The sequence below is a fragment of the Falco rusticolus genome, chromosome 7 (assembly GCF_015220075.1).
Source record: "Falco rusticolus isolate bFalRus1 chromosome 7, bFalRus1.pri, whole genome shotgun sequence".
Lineage (NCBI taxonomy): Eukaryota > Metazoa > Chordata > Aves > Falconiformes > Falconidae > Falco > Falco rusticolus.
Window position 1 is genome coordinate 63,925,252 of NC_051193.1, and position 26,488 is coordinate 63,951,739.

The window sequence follows — 26,488 nt, forward strand, 5'->3', positions numbered from 1 at the left end:
AGTGGTGATGTGATCAGGAGCACAACAGTTTTATAATCTGCTAAAAAATGTCTTTGATTGTAATATGTTCAAGATAAGAAATCTGAATTATTTTGAGGACAAATCTGTGAATTTATCCTAAAATAATGAAGGTCTGTTTAAATCAGCTCAGCTGGGTATGAACATCTTAATTTTTTTATTTTACTGAACTAAGAAAATTCTTCTGTCCAAACACTGGAATTTGAAGGTGATCGTAGAAATTACCCTGAGGAAAGGATTCCTATTTCTGCTCCTTCAATGCCCCGTCAGCCACCACCTGCTCCACGAGTGGAGAGGAAGCCAGAATCTAAAAATGTAGATGATATTTTGAAGCCACCAGGACGGGATAGCAGGCCAGAGAGGGTGAGTATGCATTCTGAAAGCAGTGATCGGTTTCTGTGAGGTCTTTATTCAGGTAAAATGCTCACAAGGGGAATATGTTGGGAACAAGCCTATATGTGAGGAAGCTCTGGAAATTCTCTTGGTTCCTTTGCAAATGCCTACACAGCTATTAGGAGTCTGCAGGAGATGTAAACTTCCTGGGATTCCTATGATAAAATTCCTGTTAGTGGATAACATTAATGTATTTTTGACTCTTCTGAGATCTTCATTTGGGTTTCTGATGTAGCGGAGGAAAGACTTGGCTTTACACAGAATCAGAAATTTGGCAACGCACCATATAAAATAAGAAAGAACAAGATTCATGCTATAAAACATTTAGACAAGTTTCAGTCAGTTAATTATACCTGAACCAGTTCTGTAACGTCTTACACTGTATAAGCTGCTGAGATGATTAATGTAATTTATTCTGTAGAACTGCTATCACTCCTCACGCCCTGGCTTGTAAAATTGGCAGTAAGGTATGCTACTGGCTTTGCTTGGTGATCTGCGAGCCCAGAGCAAATAATTTTCTAGAAGAAATTTTTTGCAAAAGGAGTTCTGTTAAATGTAGTACAGTATCATGTCTTCTTACATGCTCTTTGTTTCAGATTGTAATCATAATGAGAGGGTTGCCTGGCAGTGGAAAGACACATGTAGCAAAACTCATCAGGGTATGTAAACAACTGCTCAGTCTGTAGTGCTGCTTGTCCTTTACGTGCTTCCTCTGCAAAACAGCAGAGGAAAACAGCTTTCTGTTTGTCTGGAATTTCAGCCTGTTGTTCTTCAGTGTTCTGTCTTCATATGGCCTGTGAATCCCTTGCACTATTACCAAACATGAACGATGCTGCTTGCTTCTTGTTTTGAATATAGAGCAGGGGACTGCTCTTTGCCAAAAAAAGTTTGAAGATCATCTGTAGCAGGATGGAATTTTTACAGCAAGAGTTCATGTTTTCTTTTTGCTTTCTTTCCAGGATAAGGAAGTAGAGTGTGGAGGACCTGCACCAAGAGTCCTCAGCCTTGATGACTATTTCATCACTGAAGTGGAAAAAGAAGAGAGAGACCCAGATACAGGGAAAAAAGTGAAAAAGAAGGTACTTTTAGTTCAGTTGCTTATCTTGACAAAGAAACATTCTGGAAAAGCACAGTGGCAATCAGGATTTCAGTCTGTGGCTTTGTAAGAGTGCAGGGATCTGTGGGCTGTTTTTCAAAACAAGTCAATGTAACTGAAGGGCAGTATGGGCAGTTTCTTAAACGTTGAACTGGAAAATGTGTTTCTTACACCAGTGTACTTTGTGGACATGACAGTCAGCAGTGGAACATTAGCAATTTAATAGGTGTCCTCTTTCTTAAATGCTTTTGTCCTTGATAAAGGTGATGGAGTACGAATATGAAGCTGATATGGAAGAGACCTATCGTACCAGCATGTTTAAAACTTTCAAAAAGACCTTGGATGATGGCTTCTTTCCCTTCATTATCCTTGATGCTATCAATGATAGAGTGCGACATTTTGAACAGTTTTGGAGTGCTGCAAAAACCAAGGGGTTTGAGGTAATGGAGCCTAAAAAGCATTTGAACTTCCTAGCACCCATATGCTGGTATTTCTAAACTTTTGAATGCAAAGTCCCTCCCTCATTCAGGAAAAATGCTGTGGTCTACAGTTACAAATTTGCCTTTCTTAGAATGTGCAACTGCAGAGTGTATCGCCAGGTAGAAAAATAGCTCTAAATACTGATTTACAATATTTAATATTGTCTTTCTCTTTCTAGGTGTACTTAGCTGAAATGAGTGCGGATAACCAGACGTGTTCCAAGAGGAATATTCATGGACGCAAGCTAAAGGAAATCAGCAGGGTAACTGTATACATCTGGAGTCATAGGATTAATGATAGGTTTCATTGTATTTTTAGCCCTGCTGTTGTTGGAAAACTATAGACCTCTTTTAGACTACATAATGCTCACACTTCTCTAAGAAGAGCTGGTAGTTATTTCATGGGACTTACTGAAATTAATTTTCTTAAATACAGATACATCTTGTTCATTAATAGAAACCCAGTTTTCCATTGAATCTATTATATTTTTAGAGTTGCTTCATTTTTGTTTGTTTTTTGTTAGATGTCTGATCACTGGGAGGCAGCACCACGTCACATGATGCGCCTGGACATTCGTTCTCTATTGCAAGATGCTGCTATCGAAGAGGTGAGAATCTCTGTGCTCATTAAAATTACAAATTACATACATGTGACTATACTGAAAATACAAAGCAAAGCGTGATCACAACAGGGCAGTTATACTTGGCACTGTAGAAAGCCAGAATCACTGTGTCAGACAAGTGTATTCCATTATTCCTACCAATTACCCAAACATGAAAGTACATGTTACATTTATATTACCTTTCTGGAGACTAGACTTATACATCTTTGAGCAAGAGTTGAAGCCACTTTGCTCTTAGCAACTGTTGAGTACCAGTTAAAGAGGATCTTTGCTCTCTCAGATGAAACTCAGGACTTTTTCAGATTACTGGATTAGTTGGATCATAATTTGAAGAAGTAGTTTGATAAAATAAATAAACAAATTTGAACTACTCTCAGTCCCTGCTTTGAGACATACAGACCTGTAGCAGAGAATGAAGAAATAACTTGTAGCAGAAAATTACACTTGCTGTAGAGGATTGCCTCTTTTTTATTCCATCTCCAGTTTGCCATGACATGCATCTTTGGTGTGTTGGCTTTCTCTGTTGTTGCATTTTTCTTTGGCAGGTGTTTCAGGTGCTCTGGGAATAAAGTAGTATGTTAATCGTATGGTCATCGAAAATGTGCCATAGTTGTATGTTGCTGTCAGAACAGCTCTTGCCGTGGTCGTAGAAAGCGGTGAACTGCTGAAGTAGGAAGAGAGTTTACTCTTTGCAGTTTGTGGTGAGATCAGCAGGTTATTTTTGAATCTCCAAGTTCCTCGTGTCAGAAAATAGTAATCTTCTAGAGGACAGCAAAAAGCTCAGCTCTCATGTAGACGCGGAGAAGGGCAGATTTGGGATTTACTCTGTTTGTATCAAGGTTTTACTAACGGTATGAAGAACTGTACGTACTTGGAGAGTTTTAGGTATTCTATGGTATACACATGAATCCCTATTAGAGATGTGGACCCCAGAAAGAATTCTGTTAGATGGGTAGGGTTAGATGTGTGCCTTAACATAACAAAGAAAATGGATGCTTTAACCTCTGTGGTTGTTATTCTTCACTGTGATACTTAAATATATACAAGATAAGAGCTCGATTAGAGATGTTTTATGCAGAGCACGCCATTCCAGTGATATGTAAATGGCAAGTTTAAGATCTTTTTCTGAGATTTCAAGTTTCGAGATGTGATTACATGGGAAGCAAGAGAAGGATCTTACTGTTACAGACACTGACAGCACAAAGAAAGCATGTGAAAGAAGAGATTAAACAAGTGCTACTTTCCCACACAGTTTGTCACTAGCTAGAGCAGAGCATGCTTCTGAGGGAAGCTAAAATGGAGCCAGTACTCATATATATTGCATCATCATACTTTCCAAGATGAATCCTTTCTTTCCTCTTTTATTTGAACTTGTAATCTTCTACTTACTCTGCTAAAACCCCAATATTTACAAGTCAAGCCGTGCCTTGTAAGTCTGTGTTTGTGCTTTGGAACAGGTGGAGATGGAGGATTTTGATGCAAATATTGAAGACCAGAAAGAAGAAGTCAAGAAGGATTCAGCAGAGGAGGAAGAAAGTGAACTGGTAGGAGACACATCAACCATCTCTAACAAAATGTTTGTTAATGTGTCTGAGGGAGAATCTCAGTCTTATAAACGCCAACCCACTGCCATTCTTAGCAGTGCGATCTTAATACACAGATTTCTAGTTGTTTATTCCTTAAACACTTCTAGGAGAACTTTAATGTTAAATCATACTATTCCTAACTGATTTTTTTAAGAATCTGTGAGTGTATGCCACAAACCATTATCAGTGGAGAGTGGCAACATGCCTCTTACAGCCATTTATAAGTTGCACTATACTATAGCATTGCCTTCCAGATTATCTAAGAATTACACTAAGTTGAGGATGGGAAGAATGGGCAAAGATTAATTTAGCTTATTTCCTCTCACGTGTCTAAAGACCTCTTCTTGACTGTCACAGTATATGACAACAGTTTTGAAGAAGAATGCTTTCTCTGCCAAGGCTCGCTGACTTTGTTTGTCAGTAGGTATCTCCAAGATGAGGGATTAGGTCTCTTGGGTAAATGAAGGTTAGAGAATTGCCCTGAGGGCTGGTGGTTTTAGGTATGTATTTAAAAGGCTACGAAAGGCTTCCTAATGTAACTTCTTGGTATGTGTTGGAGCTGCAGCTACTCAGTGCTTGATGAGTTGAACGTGTCAAACCCTGGTTCCCACAACCAAGCAGTTAAACTCCAATAAACAGGAAGTAACCGAAAATGTCTGAGACGAGCAAGTCCTTTTTCTTGATGGAAATTCAGTATTCCTCAGGAGTGACAGTTTAGAAAGCAGTTGAAGGTACAGAATAAAAAAAATTAAGCTTAGGAAGAGTGGATTTTAATAAACATCTGGTTTTTTGCAACATGACTTATTTATTCTCTTTACTACATTATTCTTTGGCACAGAGTATGAGACTGCATAAAGTGTGGTTAGAACATTTCAAAGGCGCATCCATGTTTACAAGAATATGGCTGCTAGTCTCGTTTCTTGGAAATGAGCTATACCTGGAAGAGAAGGTTGTCTTTAGTTTTTGAGACATCTGTGCACAAGAGAGTGTGTGTGTATGTGTGTGTTTATGGGCTCTGGGGAGTGTCCTAATGTGCAGCCAATAAAACAATAGGCCTTTTCTTTATGAGACAAAGGAGAAATCTTGGTGGTGAAAACTATGCAAATTATTCATAACTAAAAGTAATCTACTTATAAGAACGTTTTCTATTCAGATTCACAAGACATGAAAAATAGCAAAGAAATACCTGCCATATGTAATCTCTGCTGTTCAGTCACATGGCTAATCTCGGAGAGGGTTATGTCAGACAGAAAGGTGGAACAGTACACTGTATTTGGTATCTGCCTTCTTGAGAGCAGTTGGTAAGGGTTCTTCAATTCGTTTTGCTGCATTTAATCCTGTGGAAAAGAGAGAGGTCTGCAGTTCCTGCTATCTGGCAGATGTCCTTGAAATATCCAGCTGTCTTGTACCAAAGCATGAAGTCTGAATCTTTTCTTATCCTATTTGAGGACCGGGATATTGTACAGATTCAGCACACAATAGGCCATTTCACACCATCAAAGTCACTCTTTTGTTGCTATTATCAACTCCCATAGGGTTGTTTGTAGCATTCAGACAATTCTTGCTTTTCTGTGCTTGATGGTATGAATTATTGATGCTTTTAACTTAGTGTTCTCACCAGTGTATCACATCACTTTGTTCAATACAAGCTTCTAGCTGTGGTGTAAACTTACTGAGCAAACTTTAATGTGCAACTTTGTTTAAAAGTATGAATATGCATATATATATATATACATGAAGTTTATTTGTTACAAGGAAATACTGCAGCACAAACTGTAGTAGTTTGTATTAATTACAGACTTGATTAAAAACAATAGAATACAGAGATCTGATAAGTCACTGATATATGCTTGATAGAAAAGAGGTCTTTCAGGGATTTTGGAACAGCAGTGCTGAATGTAATCAAAAGCATTATAGCTCTCTGGAGTAGTACACTGATTGAGTAACCTTTAGCATTAACAAATACACGTTTTACACACTGAGGCAACCTATAAATAGAGCAGGAAAGAAGTTAGTGTAATAAAACTGGTCTGTGGATTGTTGTTTTCTTGTTGAAATCTTCTAGAGTAGTTCTTTTCCCTCTCTATTAAAAATCATTCTTAAAATAATGATATTCTCACAGGGGTTCCATTTCACTACATTGAACTTTTTATGTGATTCCAGAGAAACATAAGTAGTTTTACACTGAATCTGAACAGCTGATATGAGTTATAAGGGGTGCTTAGTAAGGATTCACTTGTCCAAGAGTATAAAATGAAAAGATAACAAGAAGATATCTAAAATAAATAAGTTTTTACTGAATTTAGTATCACTATGCTCGTTTACAAGGAATAAACTGGCTAAAGATCATTATATGTAAAATGCATGATGACACTATTTGTAGGGAAAAAAGTGTTTTAAAAAAATCATTGAACTAAGAGGGTTATATTAAAATGAAAAATAATACTGAAATCTTAGTAATTCACAGATACTCGCATTTAAACTAAGGAAAGAATTTTGTTTAGATGTGGACTAACCACTCATACATGAATTTACTATGTCCCTTCGAAAGGATTAAGTAAAGTTTGTATGTGGTAAATCTCGGATGTAATGTTAAAAGTTCATGACTGTGGTAACTTTTTCATTTGTATTTGTAAAGCTTTGAATATTCTTTATGCCTGATAAGTTGCGTTACAATAACTTTGCCACCTGGGAAAATGTAATATAGTAACCGTGCACACAGTGCCATTGCTGTCTTTAGACTCTTTCCGGAGTTCTGTGTTTGCAGAGGGCAGCACTCTTGTAACGATTTGCAAGGGCTGCTAAAATCACTGAATGGGAAATGGATGCAGAAGTTCTGAAATACTGAGTAATTTGTTTCCTTCATCTGATAACAAGAATTGTGACTTACAAAAAGAAATACCTTAAGCTCCCATTATAATGCTGTTTCCAGTTCAAAAGTGATATGCATGTGTGTCTCTCTCTAATCCTCCGAGCTTCTCTCTGTGTATGATTTAGGGTTACATTCCGAAAAGCAAATGGGAGATGGACACTTCTGAGGCAAAGCTAGGTGGGTATTTATTTTTTCCTGTTTCTTATAGTTGGTATCTGATCATGTTTGCAAAACCTGAATTTTTTATTTTTACTGTGCCTCCTTACCCAAACCAAATAAATGTGTTGATTTCACATGTGTCTGAAACTGCAAAAACATTTGTGTGGAAAAAGAATGTGTCTTCTGCCAAAGGCAAGGGAGTTATGACTTTCTAACCATCACTGTTTTATATATTCATTAATTGTTCTTCCATCTGTTCAAGGAAAGTTCTTTGTCTTAAAATTTAAAAAAAGCAGTATTTCTGTTCTTTATTCATCTCTTCCGTATTATAAAAAGCAGAGTCAACTTACATTGCACTTGCATTCTTGTTCATACTGCATACCTTTTCTTCAAGCCTTAATGTCATCAGTAACTTACTTTCTTGGAGACATGCCTAGTAGCTAACTGTATTGAAGATGTTTCTCGCTCTCCAAAATAGACACGTGTGAGGACAAAGTAGTGCCGTGTTTTGAAGCTGGTTCTGAATGTTTAGGCCTCCGTGTATCCTATCAACAACTTGGGTATTGAAAAGTTAAAGTGCGTTATGCTTTTCAGTTCCAGGAGAATACTAGAATAATCCTTCTTAGTAGGATGCAAAATGGACTTTGCAGGAGCACAAGGGCACTATTTTTGCTATACTCTTTGTTCTGATTAGTGTTGGTGGTCGCGTTAGATGTAAGTGCTAATATTAGGATTCTGTGGAAGTCAAAAGCAACTTTCAGGCTGAAATGCATGCACTATGGCTGTGATGGAAGGTCTACACATGGAAAGGGGGTTTTAGTCATTATGATCAGTTTGGGAGTTTGTTTGTTTTGGGGTTTTTTTTCCCAACTGAATAGTAATGGTTCTAAGTGAAGATTTTATCAGTGCAATCTGCATAAAACTGCTATTTTCTGTCACATCTATGAGAAGTAACAAATATCTGAATGGGACACAGCATGTCTTAACATTTTTGAGGTTTGCTTCCGCATGTGTGGTACAGCCCTGTGTATCATAACTTTCCAATAACCAAAACCACAATTGCACCATAGAAACAGTATTAGAAGTTCTGCCTTACGTAAAGCAGCCTTTCATCCTTTGCTGTTAACTGCTTAGTTGCACCATCTCTTCTGCTGCTGTGCTCTCTTTTAAGTCATTTAAATATTAGTGGAATATATTGACACTGTGGCACCTGCAGTACCACTGGAGGAGCCTTGTACTTAATGATTCTGGCATATCAAACAGCTAGGCAGTTAGAATTAATTCAGGATTGCTCTGCATTTTTGTTAAGAGTTGATTGTTTTAATATCTTAAGATTATTTCTCAAGTTTGTAATGATTTTTATCCCAATTATGTATGAAATCATGGTACTGGAAAACTGTATTGTTGAAGAATGCTCTGATACTTTGTGTTGTATTCCAAATAACATAGACTACTTTAAATACTGAGTAGTAGGAACAGATGCATTGCACTGGATGCGGTGAACTTTAAGTCATCCCGTGTGTTTTACAGATACCACAGGAGTCCAAAGTGTGTTCTAAAAATACTGAAGTTTTGTGTGTAGTTTCTGGCAGCGTGGAGACTGTGACTGCAGTAGAAATTTACAGATAGCTTTCAAAATTGACCTCTCTCATGATCAAATACTGCTAAAAAATAGAAATTAAGAACTGTGTTGTGTTTCTTTGCATATGAAAACCCTGTAATATAAAACGCAGGATTTTTATATGGTCTCCACTTAAGTGTAAAAAGGAGGAGCAGGTAGCAGGGTCAGTTTTATGCTAATGTAAGTTACTTGCAAGGCTGTCGCAATAATCCTTTAACAATCAAAAACTCCATTAACAAACTGGATGTTAGCATGCTGCAAGACACAGATACAGGTGCCAAGAAGGTCTTTCTATTAAATCTATATTCACTGTTTTGCTTTCATAACTACCTTCTAGATTAATTTTTATAAATATATAGAACCATAGATTAAAAGTAAATTCTGAAAGAACATACATTTTTTTAAAAGCCAGGCATTCATATAGAAAGAATGATGTTTCTTTGAGAAATTGCTCTGCAAAGGCAGGCAAATTTTAGCTCAAGGTATGCATTATAAGTGCTTGCAGTCTGTGAGTAAGAATTATTATATTTATTTCACAATAAGACTTTGTTGTAGATTACCAATTAAAATTACCTCCTGAAAGGCATGTAAACTGTGGTATGCATTCGTTATTTCCTGGGAGCTGGCCTTCCCGTTAGGTTTTTTGCCTTGGTCCCAGAAGGCACACATTTGCAGAAGTGATTTAAGTGCAGAATCCAAAAACAACACTAAGTCTTGTTCTGCTTTTATTTTCTTTCTGAGTAAGCGTTGTTACAGGAAATCACAATAAGATCTTACTGATTGTAATAAGCCTCTGAAAAGTTGTAGTTCTTTAGCTGTGACACTGACTTGTGACAATCGCCATACTGTATGCCCCAGAGCTCTTGTTTTAGTTCAGATTTACTTTGGCAGGGGTGATGCATTCCTCACCCTGAGTATGTGTGTGGTATATCATTTCCTTATGTGCTGTGAGTGCACAGCCACATTTTTATTCTAAAGTCTAATTACTGGTCTGTCTCAGTGCATAATGCACACTGGTTCTTGCATTTACAGAAGTGGATTTGCACTTTAAAAATTTGACTGTATTCAAAGTGTTTAGCACAATACTCTGTTTCCAATTGCGGCTTAGTGGTGAGTTCTCTGAAATTTCAGGAAAGGAGAAAAGAGCTCTGGCATAGCTGAAGTTTTGGTACCTTTGTAAAATTTACTCTAGAACACAAATAACTTTTTACATAAAACGTTGTGGCTTTATTGTATAAGAAGGGCAAAAGATTCATTTAGTTTTTGAAGGAGCTAATTAAGTCACTTTCTGATGCTTTATTATTAAAATTCTAAAGGTGAGTTTTTAACTTCTGCGGGTTTCTAGAAATGCTGCTGCTTCGTTGTTTTTAAAATTGAAATGGTAAAATGATGTTTGATAGTTTAACACCAGTCATCCTCCATATATATTCACAAGTACCATTGTTACAAAATGACACCTTGTCTTATTTTCAGAAAAGAATGTTCTGAAATGATGCTTTGTGGTAGGCTTTTGACACTTCTGTAGTGTGTCTACTGCATGGCACCTGTGCTTTGAACCACGATAGTATGGATGGAAGCAGATCCCTCTGGAAAGGCAATCCAACTTCATACATGGAAGGAGATCACATTTTAAAATAAATTCTTTGTAGCAGTAACAAAAAGGATCAGAGGGGAACTTCACACCCTGAATGCCTCCTGAACTCCTCTGTTGATGTGTGAGAACTACACATCTCTTGGCGATATTTTCAGTTGGCCTGTGTGCAGCAGGGAGGGGGGAGAACGAACTCTTTTCTTCCACACTGGTGACGGGATGAGCTTGCATCGTAGCACATTGCCTTCCAACAGGAATATGTCTCTGTACAGATACTTGCCAAGAGAGAGCTCCTGAATTTTCAGTTCTTCATGTTCCTAAATGCTCCCCAATGCGTTTGTTGCTCTCCTTTTCAATGTTTTGGGTTGGGTTGTTGTTTGGTTTTTTTTCTGGAAACCCTTATGCTACGAATGGTCTGTGCTGATTGTTCTGAGAGTAATACTGAGGAGCAGTGCAAGTATGTTACATGCTGGAGTAACAGGGGAATATTGTATAAATTAATTTTGTCTTCTAGAGCGAGTGCCGTCTTTCTGTGGAGATTGAGCTTCAAATTTGGCAGATATAACTTAGAGCAAAAGAAGAACCTTAACTGAATTGTGTCACAAGATACCACGTAACAGATACAAATATCCTGCACTGTTATGTTGACTTTTATAAAAGGCAGAGGGGGATTAAAACGTTTTCTTAGCAGAAATTCTTTATCTGTTCCAGGGAAATGGGGCAAAGGTGGAGTCTTTAAAAACTCTAGAGTTGTATGAGGGAGAAATTACTTCATTAGTTTATGGCATTTAAATTATACTGGCATGTCTGCATCACCATTGCCTCACATTATCTCCGTTGTTGCTCTTTTCTCTCTCATATTAAGAAAAAAAAAACAACTCATCTCTGAACTGAGCTTCTTTAAATACATACCTTTGAACATCCTCTTCTGCTGTCCAGAAAATATGCTGCCTTCTATTTGGTTGAATTCTGAGGCCTTTTGTGGGTGAATTTAATTACATCAGTGACTTCTGAAACAATGTTACTGACATCACTGGAAATGGTTTACAGAATATAACTGCCAAGCTTAGTGTTCCTTCTGCATATACTTGAATTGTTGTCCTATAAAATGGTAGCATACATCGACAGAAGTACTAGGATTTGCTCTGACTTGTAAAGCTGATTTTCGTTTTCAGGCTTTATTGTTCGTAATATTACAATGAATACTTCATCTTTCTAAAAGCAGTTTGCCACATTATTTCAAGAATGTGTTGTTTTTTCACTGAAAATAAAGTGTCCAAAGAGGAACAAAATTTTAGAACCTAGGAATGGAATTGTTTCTTCTCATGCCTTATCGATTCAATAAGAAAAAGAAGAAAATTATGACTGTGGGACAAACACTGCTCAAATATTCATGACTGACCTCTTACACCATGAAACAAAAGATTCTGAGAGGGTTTTTTTCCGATCCTGGAGGATTTTTTGAGTGTGTTTTCCTTGTGGGGAGAGAAAAAGTAAGGGGGGGGGTTGGGGGGCGGGGATCAGGGTTTCCAAGGAGCTTTTTGTTTAGCAGAAACAGTATCTCAAAAAACTTGTCTTTGATGCGTTAATTTCTATGATCGTCACTTGTTCCCTGATACTGCATGTATGCCGTGTTTGACACAGTATTAAACCCCAAATTTGGGGAAAATGCTACAGCTTTAGTATTGTGTTCAAATACAGAAAGGTGGATATGTGGTTCCTAGCTATTTGTGGCTACATTGTACCTGTAAGGACAGACTCCATATAGTGTGAATATCCAGAAGAACAAGCTTTTTTCCCTCGTACAAATAACAAGACTGAGTGTTATTGCCACACAGTTAATGTGAAAGATCAATAAAACTTGAAAATGCTGTTGAGTCTTCTCTAGTTTATTTCAACTGTCATCATTCTACCTGTCAAGACAAGCTGGATGTACAAGTTCTGCTGCTCATTCTTTTGAAAATTTTTCCACTCTCGTCTTGTTTGTGTGAATAATGGAAAAAAAAATTCTCCTTTAACTCTGAGGCTCTGTGTTTGTTCTCAGACAAGCTGGATGGTTTGCGGACTGGCACTAAAAGGAAACGTGACTGGGAAGCAATTGCCAGCAGAATGGAAGATTATCTACAGCTTCCGGATGACTATGATACACGTGCTTCTGAACCTGGAAAGAAAAGGGTAATAAATTTTCAAATGACTTACCGTCTGTGTATGACCATTTAACGGTCTCTGTGAAAAAGAGTTTGTGTCAAGTCGTTCAGTGTCTATGAATATGGCAATTTCACTGACTCACTTTTCATTTCGCTATTCCATTAGATTCTGTAAGAGAATATTCTTGAGGGTAGGGTCTTCCAGAGGTAAACAGATTCATTATAACGAAGTGAGGCATTGTAAATAGTAAAGATTAACTATGCGTGATATGGCTTTTGAGATTGAGAATGGAATCATGTCCCATTTCTTGCCAGGGGAGATGACACGCTTTGTTTCAGAGCAACCCACAGAGTCCTGTTCTTATGCTGTATGTTTTGTCATGAGATAGTGTGATATACAGTGCAGATTCCAAGATAAGGTGATGAATTTATTAAGCTGATTTTTTGTCAGGTTTTGTAATAAGTAGGCAGAGAAATGGTAGGCTGTTCTTATGTTCAAAAAGGTTCAGCTGAGGAAAGTATCAGCTATGTAGGTTTTATATCAATTAAGTCTTGTAGATGTTACCTCCTGCATATACCTTACATATAGCTTGGGGGATGGTGTATAAGAAGTTGGCTTCAACCACTTTATATGTATTTCTGTTCTGAACACAAAATGCTACCTCTTCAAATACCATTGTGAAAAAACGGGCAAAAAATCAGAAGATGATGAGAGAGGTAATAGGAAGAGGTAATGCCTTTTTTTTTTTTTTTCTCCTCCAAAACAGAAAGACCAGCTTTTGCCACTAAAAGTAATTTGAGTTAACTGTTGGTGTTGAGACTCTGTTTTGTTCTGTAATGTCAAACACAAAACGGGACAGCATGCGTGAGGGAAATGGAAATACTAAGGCACTGGCAGAGAAAGTGATGGTGGAAGAACGCAGACATTGGTTATCAGCAGGAATGCCTGGGGAGATCCAAGTAGACTGTGAAATAGGGAGGTGCTGGCAGAAAGGTGACAAGCCTACGTCCCCAAATAAGAAGTCAGCCCAAGTGAGACTAATCAGTTAGGATGTCAAGGAAGAGTTCCTTCACTTACCGTTTTTTCTCATCCTGCAACTGTGTGTTCCAGCTGAGTTTCTGGACTGTTTTCCTTCATCATCACCTCCCTCACTCCCTCCTCCCTCTTGCACTCCCTCCCATTGCTGTCTGTGTTTGTGGGTTGAGGGAGTGTATGTCTGAGGGGGAGGAATGCAAGTCATCTGTGTGACCATGAAGAGCCACAGAGGAGATGGCTGCACCTGTAAAGATGGGAGATAAAAAACACATGAAGAAGTTTTTTAGTGTAAAGAAATAGCAGGAAGATGTAAATAGACACGTATCACAGAAGATAGAGAAGAAAATTGTCCCTCAATCACTCATTCAGTGCTGAGTTGCTCTTTAACACTGTCTGTCTGTAGTTTCATTAGTCATCTTCTAGATGTTTCCATTGTGCAACTGAAAGACAAGTTGTACAAAAAAGGAGGACATTAAATGAATCTTTGATCGTTCTTCCTGCAGAAAGCGTTGCTTTGAACGGAGAAATAATTGTAGTAATTACGCTTCAGCTCTCAGAATTATAGCATTGAAATGGAAAAGGCTCATCATCTGTACCTTTCTTCTACTCCATGGGACACCTGAGATACTAAATTAGAAATAATATAACTCCTGTAGTTTGCATCCTTACCCATTGGAAAACAAATCAATATTTACATGTTCAAAGGAAAATGAGTACAAATTAGAGAATTCTTGTATTCTTATCTGCAGTGGAAAGCCTAGACTTGTCTCAGGATTTTTTAAGAGGTTGTCTTACTGATAGTGTGTTCTCCATAGGTGCGGTGGGCAGATCTAGAAGAAAAAAAAGATGCAGACAGGAAAAGGGCCATTGGTTTTGTTGTTGGACAAACAGATTGGGAGAAGATAACAGATGAAAGTGGTCATCTTGCTGAGAGAGCCCTCAACCGCACCAAGTATATATGAAAAAGTGGTTAAATGGAATTTTGTGCCTTTAAGGTAAGTATTCACTCTTCCTGCGTGTTTATAGCCTTCATGGGTTTTAGATTTTTTAAGAGTTAAGGTTGCAGTTCCTGTCATTGTTAGAGTTCTCCCAGACAAGAGTATTTTATTTGGTACCTTGTGTAATAGGCATCAGCTGTGCCCATTCAATGTGCACCCTCCTGTACAGCATCTAAAAATAAAAGGTGAAGGATTGTCAACTCTCTCCAACCCTTATTATCAGGAAAATAACGTTTTCATTAAAAGAGTAGTTTAACTGCATGCCTAGTCCTACCTAGTTCAGATTTGGCTTACTGTATCTTAACTCTGACCACATTAATTGCTGTTTTACCGGGTGTAACAAACTTTTCCTTTCTTTACAGGCCATTTGCTCTGAGGAGAAGTCAACCAAGGTGTCATGAGCATCTTGCATGGGTCATGTCACTCCCACCTTCACAGTTTTTCTTTGTTATTTTAGTTTCAGCAATTTTCTTGAGATATTGGCAGATAACCAGTGCTCTCAAAAAAAAAAAAAGAAAAAAGAAAACAAAAAAAAGAAACCCCACACCGAATCCCACTGCTCCTAAGTGAGAGAGACAGTTTACTTTTTAATATTTTTGGAGGGGAGGGAGGGGGAGGGCCATTAGTTTTAGCTGCTGTTTGTGGGATAAAGTGGAAGGACTAGACAGATGTTACCTCCACTGTACCATCACAGAATGTTTATCACCTTTGCTTCGTGGCCGTTCTCGTTTTATACTGTATGTACCTTGTAGCTTATTGTATTAGGAAGCAGAACAATAAATTTCACTATAAACTCGGTGTTCTTGGTGGACCATATAGCATGATTTCTGTTCTGACATTTCAAATGTGGTCTGTGTTCACATGTTGGCAGTACTCAGAACCGTCCTTACCTGGAAGAGGCTGTGCTTCATATTCTGGAACGTGTCCTGTCTTCTAGGTTTATCACCTCTGCTCTTCTCAGAGAGAGCTCCATTAAGGCCCCAGGTTTTGCTGGCTCTTAGGAGTCATACCATTCTCATTCCTCCTGGAGAGCAGGAATGATTGTTATTTTTTTGAATCCTAGTTTCTCAGTTATGTCAAATTTCCATTACTACGTGAGTATAAATTCTGTTGGATGGCTCTGAAATACTCAAGGTAGTAATGTGTGAAAAACATTTATTTAATGCTCAACTTGAAAACGGGTATTGCACAGTTTTCTGGAGAGTAGCCTAGAAAATTCATTTTGGTCTTACTCTGTCTTTTAGTCAACACTGATCCCTATCAGGGTATTTCATTCCATTCCTAAGTCTACTGTCTCTTAGGAGAAACATCATGAAAAGAAGCAGCAAAGACCAGAAGTTATACCCTTCTATTCCTTTAATAAATGTGTTTAAGCTTGCTAAAAAATATAAATGAATAGCAGTCCATACTATTAAAAGTGGTACAAATTCTTCATAGGTGCTGGTATATGGCTTCTGCACAGCATCAGGTTTGCTGGTGAGAACGTTCTTTTGTCCTCTCAAGTTTTGAAGCAAATGCCTTGTGTTAAAAATGTTGTGACCAGGGAAGGTGTTTAAATCCGAAAATGGCTGCCGTTTTACTGGTGAACTAAATTTTTTCTCCTGATCTTTCTGAGGGAAGAAAATGAGGTCCTGAATTTCCTTCTCTGCTATTCTTTGTTGCTCTGCTGAGTGATTGCAGTACGGTTTGCATTTAGGTTGGCAAATCAACTAGTTCTGGTCTGGTGGTAGTTCATGCGGCTAAAGGAGAGCCGTGGTGCTAATGGATGGTTTGGTTTGTCACTCTTCATATTTTGATTTACTGGATGTTTCTCAGCCTCATCTGTGATGCATGATTGAAAGCCCACTGGTGAACGAGGGGAATAGCTGAACTTGTGTTGTGCTCTGAATGTGTTTAATACAAGAAAATCAAGCTCCCCAAATGCAGTGGTTTTAAAATGGAAGGTAATAAATGTGCATTTTCTGTGCATACATACTACTATGTAGCATATATACTTTTTTTAATGTTGCGAAGTACTCTTTGAATTCTGACTGAAAATTGTTCACAAAGGGAAAAGAATTAACGCGAAATCAGTATGTGTATTGCTGTGGAAATCGGGCAAGCTTTGGTTTGGAGAAATTACTCTCTCAGGTATGTGCAAAATGGGTTTCAGCCTATCCTCGGTGGTCCATAACAAAATGGGAGTCCTTGTGGCACACCATTGTTACGAGTTGATGCTGTTTCTTGACTTTTAAGAACTGATAATGATTTTTGTCTGTATTTTTGGTAATGCACCTGAACCAGATGCTTTTCTAACATTTTCCTTTCCAGGCTAAGTAATATTTCTGCAGCATGCAAATGGATAGTGTGTTGCAGAACTGATTATACTGTTTATTGTTTTTAACAATTTTGAAAGTTACGTTAGTAGATAACACCCGGAGGGGTCACACTGTTCATTCCATGGTGCATGTAGAATTAGAGATAAGCAGAGAATACATGTAAAGTTATACTTTACTCTGGTGAGAACAGAGAGAAGATGTATGAATCTTCAAGTTTAAGGAGAATTTTCAGTTACAAAAACGTAGTGTTTCAGACTGTCAGACTGATCAGAACAGGCTGAAGGCCTTGGGGTTTTTTGTTGTTGTTTTTGTTTTCCTGGTTCCCTGAAGGTTCAGAACTTACCCATTTCTGTAATGCAAAAATATCGTTCCATAATCTTTGCCTTTTGTTGCAGTTGCTTTGAATGTTTAGCAGGTCGGTCTCCACTTGTTTGATGGGAAGTGGTTCTCGAAGTAACTTATGCCATAACTACAGCCTGTAACAATTACTCTAGTCCTTCAGTGAATGAAGAAATGGAGCCAAAAGGAAGATTCATCATTGCTGCTGACAGAACTGAGAGTAGCTGGGTAGTCCCATGCTTGGCTCGTAGTCAGAGGTTGGTGATTAGTGATTTTGCTTTTGTCTGGAAAAGCCTTCACTACAGAATCAACTAAGTTTTGATCTTGATTTAGTTCTTACTCATCATCTACTCGCCGATACTGGCAGTAGATTCTTTCACAGCACTGAACAGAAAGAATACCCGCTTTCTTTGATGGCTAAATAGGAAAGTGTGCATCCAGCGCTTGGATAATGATCTGTCTTTGACCATGCTAACTCTAAGTTGTGCTGAGTCGTAAGTTGGACTGTTCTGTGCAGTGCATCACATTTAAAAATACAACTCGGAAAAAATCTTCAGCTGCTGCAGGATGGAACCGCTACCTCTTGAGCAGAGTTGACTGTTAAAACAATATTTTCTGTGAATTATGATTTCTCATGGCACTTCAGTTTTTCTCAAGATGGCCTGCTGTTTTTAAGAATATTGAAACTGTCTTGCAGTAGAAGTACACATGCTTTTTGCAAGGGAGTGTGTAACCTAAGACATGCTGCTGCTGTTTGACTGTAGGATTGCTCATTAAGCATGGTGGTCTGACTATGGTGTGAAAGAGTGAAAGCAGCGTAGAATGTTAAGTCAGTTCTGGAAATGCCATGGCTTTTTTTTTCTTATATCTTTACATTGACATAGATAAACGACTTAACTTGCATTATTAATTCCCAGTCTTTAGAAGGAAGATTTGTGCTGGTAAAAGCTAGGGTTGTATCTTTCACCCATCAGGTAGGATTTGGTATTTTTTGGACTTTGCTTCAGTCGGCTTTGTGAACCCTGTCCATTAATTGTTCCTCGCCTCTGTTGGTCAACAAAAATACTGGTTGTTACTGTCTGTTTGTAAGGCATTGTTTTAACTATTTTCTGAAACCTGTTAGTCTCTGAACAATCCTTTAGATACTGTGGAGATCCTCATTAGGATTTCAGCAGTGGCTTTTATGAAAGGATTGAATTGGAAAAGTAGAGTTGTAATATTACACTGAAACAAATATATTAACTTATCCCCAAAAAGCCTACATACAATCCAATTGGATAGTTAAAAATTATGAAGAATCGTGATTTGCAAGTCACATCAGAAAGTATGCTTCCTGCAGAAGAATAATCTGTCATTAGTGTGCTTTTAAATGAGAGAGAACAACATGACTTCACCAGCCAAAGTCAGGTTTTCCCAATCTGAGATTTCAACATCATTGGAATGCTCTGAGAATCCTTACCAAAGAAATGAAGTCATTCAGCCTGTGGAACAGCTTGTTGCCACCTAGACAAATTTATTGTTACCAGAAGAAAAAAATATTCTTTGTCCATTTATTTAACGCAGCTGTCACGGTGGATCGTTTCATGCCCTTCAGACACAATTTCCCTTGGCAGATTGTGCCCTTTTATTACTAATACTGCTGCAACCAAATTTGGGAAGCCCACACAATATTGGACGGACTCTCGGGACTTGAAGAAAACGTGGTTTATCTGAGTTGGAGGCAAACTGTGGGTTTTGCTATGAAGTTCTTAATGTCTTTGTCAGCATGCAGCTAGCTAACCATGAGTTGACTGAACTGAAAACCAGGAACTCTCTTGGAATATTGTGACTTGGTGTACATGGACTAAAAAGGGAAAGCATCTTTGCCTGTGGAACCTGTGGACCTGTTCACATGGTCTGCGTCTTCAGGAAGTCAAATACTGATGGGTGCATGGTTCCTTCTTATTATGCTTCTCTTTGTTATTTAATGTTTCCCAGATTACTTCTGGAAAATGAGGTCTCAATACTGAACCTGAAGTCCACTGACAATTTGGGATCAAACTGCACCAGGACAACCTGGATACTATGAGATAACGTATTTGAGCAGCAGATGTGGCCATCTCAGTTGAGATCTGCCCATGTGCAGCGTGAACTATAAGGGGGTAAAAAGAAATTCAAGTTCCTACAATGTGGTGGTGTAAGACTGTTTATACTTGGGTTTCTTACAGTAGAAATGATGAGAAAGAACAGAAAATTCCTCAAATTCAAAATATGAATGGCACAATTCTCTGTTTTGGGTGTCTAGAGCAACCATCTTTTATTCTCTCATAAAACTTGAGTCAAAATTGTTTTCTCCTGCTCATCTGTTCCTACAGGTGCGAGTCAAAATCTTTCAACCAGCTAAAGGAACACCAAGTAACTCTACTGGATTCTGCTCAAGATTAATCACTTTTTTCTTCACGGTGGAACTGTTTTGTTTCATTCTTACCAGGGGAGTGTTACAGCAATTCGGTGTCCCTTTCTACCACTGCCAGATTTGGATGGTAATGGACCTGGAGCCTTAAATCTTCTGTGTGCATGTAGGTTGGAAAATTGGCGATTTTGTTCAGGTGGATTATGACTTTCTAGCTGATTAATTCTGTTTGGCAGCAAAATGTGCTCTTTTATTCATGGTTTTGCTTAAACCAGGTAAGCGCAAGTCCGGTTACCTAACAAAAAGTACAGTACTGGAAATGGAGAGATAAGTGTGTTCTGAAGTCGTTCACGTTTTCCATTCTGTGTTAGGTTTCTAGCCAGGAGGCTCTGGTCTCTTTGGATTGTAGGATTTAAGATCTGAATGTGAAAAACCTTAAAGCTGCATGGGTGGAAATGGCATGGTTTCATTATTTTTTTCCTAATATTTTTTGGACATGTGGAACTCGAGCATGGAATCTCTTTGGGAGGGGAGGCCTTTCCCTAGGGCTTGTGCTCTGGAGCATCAGTCATTCAAATATTTCTCCATACTGCTTCGCTTGTATGTGTGTACAAGGGACAAAGTTTGTTTCCCTGACTGTTGAAGATACACATGTATGAATGGATCTTCAGCTTTACACAAGAAATTCCTGATACTTTTTATTAGGATGGCATCTGAACTGACTGCTGTGACCAGTATATTTATGTATGAAGCTACTGTGTTTGTACAGTTAGTACTCTCAGGGGAGCACATGAAGACTACAAGGTTGTCACCACTTTCCCAATTCCTGTGATGTTGCTGTCTTTGGAGAGAAATCATAACTGTAGTGCTCAAGGAGGTGGGGCATGGACCACCAACCTGAGAACTCCTAAGAAGTGAAAACTCGCCATCTAAATGAAGAAAAAACAAAGTGAAAGAAATGAAAAATAGGAATTCAGTTCGTTTTACTCTAATTACCTGAGCTGGAATCTGTCTTGTGTGACTAGAATATGCTAGCAATTCCACTGCCTGGGGTATCTGCTTTAGCAACTGGCTGCATATATATTTATGGAGGAGAATCTGAAATTAATCCCTACCGTTTTTTGTCTGCAGGTCAAAAGTACAGTTGAGCAAACTGATTTAGAAAGCAGTTCCTCTTGAAAAAGCCTGTTAAGGGTGATTTGAAAGTATGTTTTAATTCTCTTTAAAAGTACAAGCCACTAACAGTTTGCATGTAAACTGAAATACTGCCCCCCAAAAAATACAAGCATCTTTCAAAAACCAAGATTTCTTCTGTTTAAATCTTGTAGGATGTTAGTTTTCTCTGGGGAATTAGCACAGAAAGAGAACAGAACTGCAGTTCTTGCCTGCTTCAGAATGTAAATGGCCTTAAAATGCAAAAACCTAAATACTTGTTTTGACAGGTAGGTAATACAGGCAATTACTTTAATTTGGCACTACACCATATGTGGATGACAAGGTATCTTAAGCAGTGTTTAAAAATTATCTTTTTATTCTCTGTTGGTAAGTCTGATGCAGGTAGTAATAAAAGTTTTGTTCGACCACTGTTGCTAGCCTTTGTACACGTAGCTTCTGGTTTTTGAGAATGCTGTGTTACTGTTTGGAGCGTAGAAAACACAGCTTTACCAACAAACACCTAGACTGTTTCAACTTACTCATCTGTGGATGCTCAGAACTCTTGTGCCAGCAGTGAGTCTGTACTGCTATTGTTTGAGGTGTTTGTTTTTCCATTTCCTTTGAACCAAAGTTGCCAGATTCTTTTTGAAGAAGACGTGGACAGATTAACTTGTCTGGTAGCAGATCTCATTATACTCTTAAATTAGTCACACAGAAATCAATGTTTTTCAGGTAATGACAAGCAGATGGCACTAAAGCTTTGATTTCATGGGAGGATTACATTGGAGAAAAAACAAAAGCTTGAAATTGTTTCCACTATAATTAAATTGTTGTGGTTTCATATTGCTCAATACAGTTTTAAACTCTTAAGTTATATTTCACGAAAGAAAAAGTCACCACTTTTCTATGGAAAAAAATTCAGTGGATTAACATTGCGCTATTGTGTGGAGTATCACTTGCGGTCCACAGTCAAGGTTTTGCGCTCCGTTGAACCTGCGTGCTGCACAAGTATGGAACAGTATCTTTCCTCTGCCTTAAGAAGAGGCATCAAAATTAAATAGTCTTTCTATACCCTGCTTGAAAGCTTGACAACTACCAACATCTGATGGAGAATGAGATTTAACTTGCTAGTAGCTGCTTTTGGATTGTAGAGTCTTTAAATATATTGTAGCAAGAAATAGTTCTTCTGAAGCCTTCCAGGGTTTTTTATTGAATCTTTTCTTTTTTCCTCTTGGAATGAAGAAACCTAAGGATAAATATCCAAACCAAAGCACTAAAGATAATTCTAATTGAAGAACCCACTGGCTTCACTCTGACTAAGAAATCTCAGAACTTCAGCTTGATCAGAGATGCTACCAAGATCTCTCACAAAGAAACTTACTTGAAGCTCTGCTGTGAACAGCTCAAACAGGTTTGCATGATATATGATACAATTACTGCACATTTTGTAGAAGGTACTTTATAGTCAAGGAGGAATGTGAATACCCTTTTCCAGTAAGTCCACAATCTACATGTTCCTTTATTAGGAATATAATGATTTGTATCTCCTTTCCCTTCTCCCAGCAAGCAGAGAGAATCTGACGTAAGGCTGAAGGGATGGCCCTGAAGTAAACTTGGGTATAAACTTCCTCGTTTTTACTTGAAAGTCCGTCTGTTACAGTCTCATTGCAGTATATATGTTTCAGATATAGCTTGAGAATAATATTCAGATACCCTTTAAGCAATTTACTTACAAATCTCTTAGGGGGAAGACACTAACACGGTGAGTATGCTGCACTGCTACTAGTATGCTAACAGTGCGTGTCTGTACCTCCTATTTGAAGATTAACTTGGAGCAGAATAAAAATCTGACTAAAAAGCTAGATTTTCCTCAGTAAAATGAGTGGTACCACCTTCAGTGATAAATATTTCTCCATTGCCTCCTTTGTCATTGTGCCCGGCACTGGCTTGTAGAAGATATTCTCAGTCCTGTGGATTTCCATCTGTCCCTTGTCCCTAAGCTGGACTTGCCCCGTGCTGCATTGAAGGGACTATCTAGAAACGGACTGGCACGATTTATGTTTTGCTAAATGCAGAAATGCTGACCATACCATGTTGTCACTTTGCACTCTGCTTGGATAGTTGCTTGGATTCTGCATCTAAATCATAGCCTTGAATTTCAATTGAAAAGCCACAGTTGCCCAGGGGATTTCTCTCAGGCTGTCCTCCGCTCCATATTCTGCCGCAGTGGCAGCCGGCACAGTCAGGGTGTCGGAGGCGAGTTCCTCGGCAGTGTCCGTTCGAGCTGAATGTTCTCCTAGAGGTGGGCTCTCCAGGAGTATTGTGGAATTTCTGTGTTCATTCAGACATTTCTTCTCAGCGTCTGACCTTTTTGGTGCTGAGTTCTGTAAACAGAAACCCAAGGGTGCTGCCTTCTTGTTCATGGACAGTTGTTCACCATTCCTAGTGAAACAACTTCAGAAATACACATTTCCTTATAAATCTGTGCAACTGGCGTCAGGTCCGGGGTTGGTGATGAGGTGACTACATTTTTGCAGGAATGTGATTTGTGTGTGTTCTCTGTCTGGGTGTGTGTGTTCACAGCAGGATTGATTTCAAATGTCATGGCCTTGGAAAATACTCTTTTCTCAGCAGTTCTGTATAAGTCTTATTTAGATGAATGCTTTAGGCTGAGACTTTGGTATATTAGTTATTCCATTTTAGGAGATTTACCTTTCTGAGATAAAGATGTATAGCTTATCTCTTGCAGTACAAGAGATTTTCCTTTTCTAGACTATTGTGTCATTTCCTTTTATCTTAATTTGTCCTTGGCTACATGCGTTAAGATGAGGGAAATCTATTTTTAACAGTGGAAGCTACTTGTTAGCCTCAACGTACAGGAGAGAAAAATAATGTACTTATCTCCTGGTGTTAATTAACCTAATTAACCTTTTTTTCTGCATTTTCTAGCGCAGGTCATAAACAAATGTGTAATGCATCTCTCATGTAGATCATAGAAAACTTAAAAGTGTGATGCTGAGATCAGTTTCATTTACGTTCAGTTCTCCGGACTGGATTAGTCCAGTCCAGCAGGGATTTAAGACCTGTATGTGACCTCCAAAGCCTTCTGCACTGCTATTTTTCAAATTTCAGTCTTTGCTGTGATTTTTTTTTTTTTTTTACTGTTATTCCCTTCTGTGCTTGTGTCAAGTTGTATAGACCTGGTGAGTAAAGAGTTCAGTATAGCTGAATGTACAGATGGAGTCTGTGTACTGTAGAAACACTGTTCACTTTCTACAATATGTACGTTGCTTTCTTTTTATTGATTTTTATATTACTGGTTTCATTGTTCCCTACCTTTGATACGCCAGCTGTGGAGAAGGAAGACCTCTGAAAATAATGACGCTAAAGTTGCCATTGAGTTTAAAGTCATTAATGTTATTAAAATATTTTACAAATGCACACCTGGTCGGCATCTTCCCTGGCAAAAAGGATATAAATTTGAAGCAAAATCAAGACTGGACAGTGTTCTAGGTAATTTTGGAAAGCATAAAAGGGTAGAAAAACATTGCAAAAAAGCAAGAATTTGAATTCAGCGTTCAGTGTTATGGTCTTTTTTTTTTTTTCTTTGCTGACTTTCTAACTGATAAAAGACACAGGTTTTGAAAACAGGATATTACGTGAAATTCTGCTTTTTGTGATCTCAGGGAGAAGAATGCTCAGTAGGAATTGGGCACCATTTTTTGACTCACAGTGTTACTAACTGGGATTTTTTTGTGTGTGGCTGGGTTTTTTTTGCTGGTGTTGTCACAGAGTTTGGTTTATTTCAAGAGCAGTTTTGCCTTTGGAAGCAGCAGCGTACCTCCAGCAGCGTCACTGACATGTTGCCCTTGAACCCTATGCACACAGGGATTCCGTCCTGCGCCCAGGATGCCTCTGAGCCAAGTTCTGAGCAGTTAATGTGGAGCAGATAAGCCCTGTTACCAGAGAGGGAGTGGCACAAAGATGCATGTCTTCAGTGATGCTTCTCAGAAATCACCTTATAACTTCTCATAGACTAATTAACTTTATTTTTGTCTAGGGGTTTATCCTCATGAGTCAGTGCTCTTCTATTTTGCAGATGAGCTGGGGGGGATGCTACGCCTTAACGTGGAATGGTGGATGAATCGCGTGTAATTCTGAACTGTGTGTGGTGTGCATTCACGTGCTGAGGCACACCAAGTGTCCAAAGCTGTGCTGCGGTTGTATGTATTGATAACACACCTGTGTGCTAAGGCCTGAACCGTGCCGAACTGCGTTGTCATGGCAGGGGATTTTCCCAATGCTACAGTTCTGTTTAAATGTCTTATGGGGAAAACAGATCTTGGAGAGGCATCTGCGTAAAACCTTCCTCCCTGTTAATCTCGGTGCTCCTTTGTTTGTACCAGGATTTAGGGCTATTTATTGTATGTAGATCTTTCACATGTAGGACCTGATTATTTTTTTTTTTGTAATGCCATATTTACCTTGTCATTACTCCATTAACTTTACGGATTTCTGTTTTGCACCTGCATGATATCAGTAACATCTACAATAATTGCATTTATCTATCCTCTCCACATTCCTCTCCCCCAGCTCACTTAATTGTTGTTTTGTATATCTGAGAATCCTTTCTCAACTTCAGCTTCCAGCGTGCGTTGTTATGTTTTGGGCGTGGGGCTCGTAACTCTATGGTTTATTTCCAGTGGAAAAAGCCACTGAATTCTTGCAAACACATAGCTGCTCAATAACAAACTGAATAAGAAAATTGAACTGGCACCAGAAGGCTTATAGGAGAAGCTTTGTGAGACGGTGAACTGAGTTTTGCCAACCGCTGAACCAGCAAGATCCTTGGATCACCGGAGCATGTTGCGGGGGCAATGCAAGGGCCGGTAGATTTTTCTGAAAAGACTTTTGGGACATTACACGCTGCTTTCAGGTGATGTCAGTGCCTGAGGAACGCTTTCCACACTGGTTCCAGCCTCATTTGCAGAGAGGAGCTGCTCTGCAAAGGATTGCTACTGCCACCGCTTGCCAGAGAACAACTTCTGCAGCAGGAGCAGCTGCATGGTGCTGAGGCTGGTGGCTGGCTGTGGTTGGCATGGCAGGCTAACGGTAGTGTTAAGAGACTTAAGATCTGATGGTACCTGCCAGTCTACTGACTGACTGAGGCCTTCATATTTGGTATTTGTTAAGGAAAGTATCTTGAGTTTTGACGTTAGGGTATTCCCTAAATATTCACATAAATGTTGGCCTGTGATTCATAAATCTGGGGGTGAATGGTCACAGACGGAGGTGGGGTGATCGGAGTAAATCAAGGCCGTGAGGCGATGGTGGGCTTCACTGGGAGTGCGTCGGTGCAGGCAGACTGTAGGGTGTTGGTAGGGAATAGAGTGGCTGCTGGTGTTCCTGAGCATGTAAAGGAAAGAAAATGCTGTCTTTAAGATACACAGTGCAGTTTCATGAAAGCAAGCTTATGATAACTGGAGATACAGGATTCTGGAGTGCTGCCTCAGCTGTTTGAGAGTTTGCACGACAATGATTTGTTTGGTACCAAAGAGATGCTCTGTGCCATTGCAGTCTTCCCCAGAGTAGCTGCTCAAGAAACACTGATGCTGAGATAATTCCTTCCTGCACGAGGTGACCCCTTCTAAAATACGAAATGCAA

The 26,488-nt window shown here is 38.8% G+C and overlaps 1 protein-coding gene across 7 annotated transcripts in view; it reads left to right on the forward strand.

Moving 5' to 3' along the window:
- The window catches only part of YLPM1 (YLP motif containing 1), a 38,754-nt gene extending 23,337 nt beyond the window's left edge, over positions 1-15,417 (forward strand). For 2 of the 7 annotated variants that reach the window (XM_037393973.1, XM_037393976.1), the window contains exons 11-21: positions 194-381; positions 1,008-1,070; positions 1,371-1,490; positions 1,771-1,947; positions 2,166-2,249; positions 2,511-2,594; positions 4,067-4,153; positions 7,193-7,244; positions 12,483-12,613; positions 14,437-14,616; positions 14,982-15,417. In XM_037393973.1, coding sequence (XP_037249870.1) covers positions 194-381; positions 1,008-1,070; positions 1,371-1,490; positions 1,771-1,947; positions 2,166-2,249; positions 2,511-2,594; positions 4,067-4,153; positions 7,193-7,244; positions 12,483-12,613; positions 14,437-14,583 — 1,133 coding nt within the window. In that variant the 3' untranslated portion in view covers positions 14,584-14,616; positions 14,982-15,417. The other 5 variants (XM_037393974.1, XR_005105226.1, XM_037393975.1 and 2 more) reach the window with 5 other exon arrangements.
- The last annotated feature ends 11,071 nt before the right edge of the window (positions 15,418-26,488 follow it).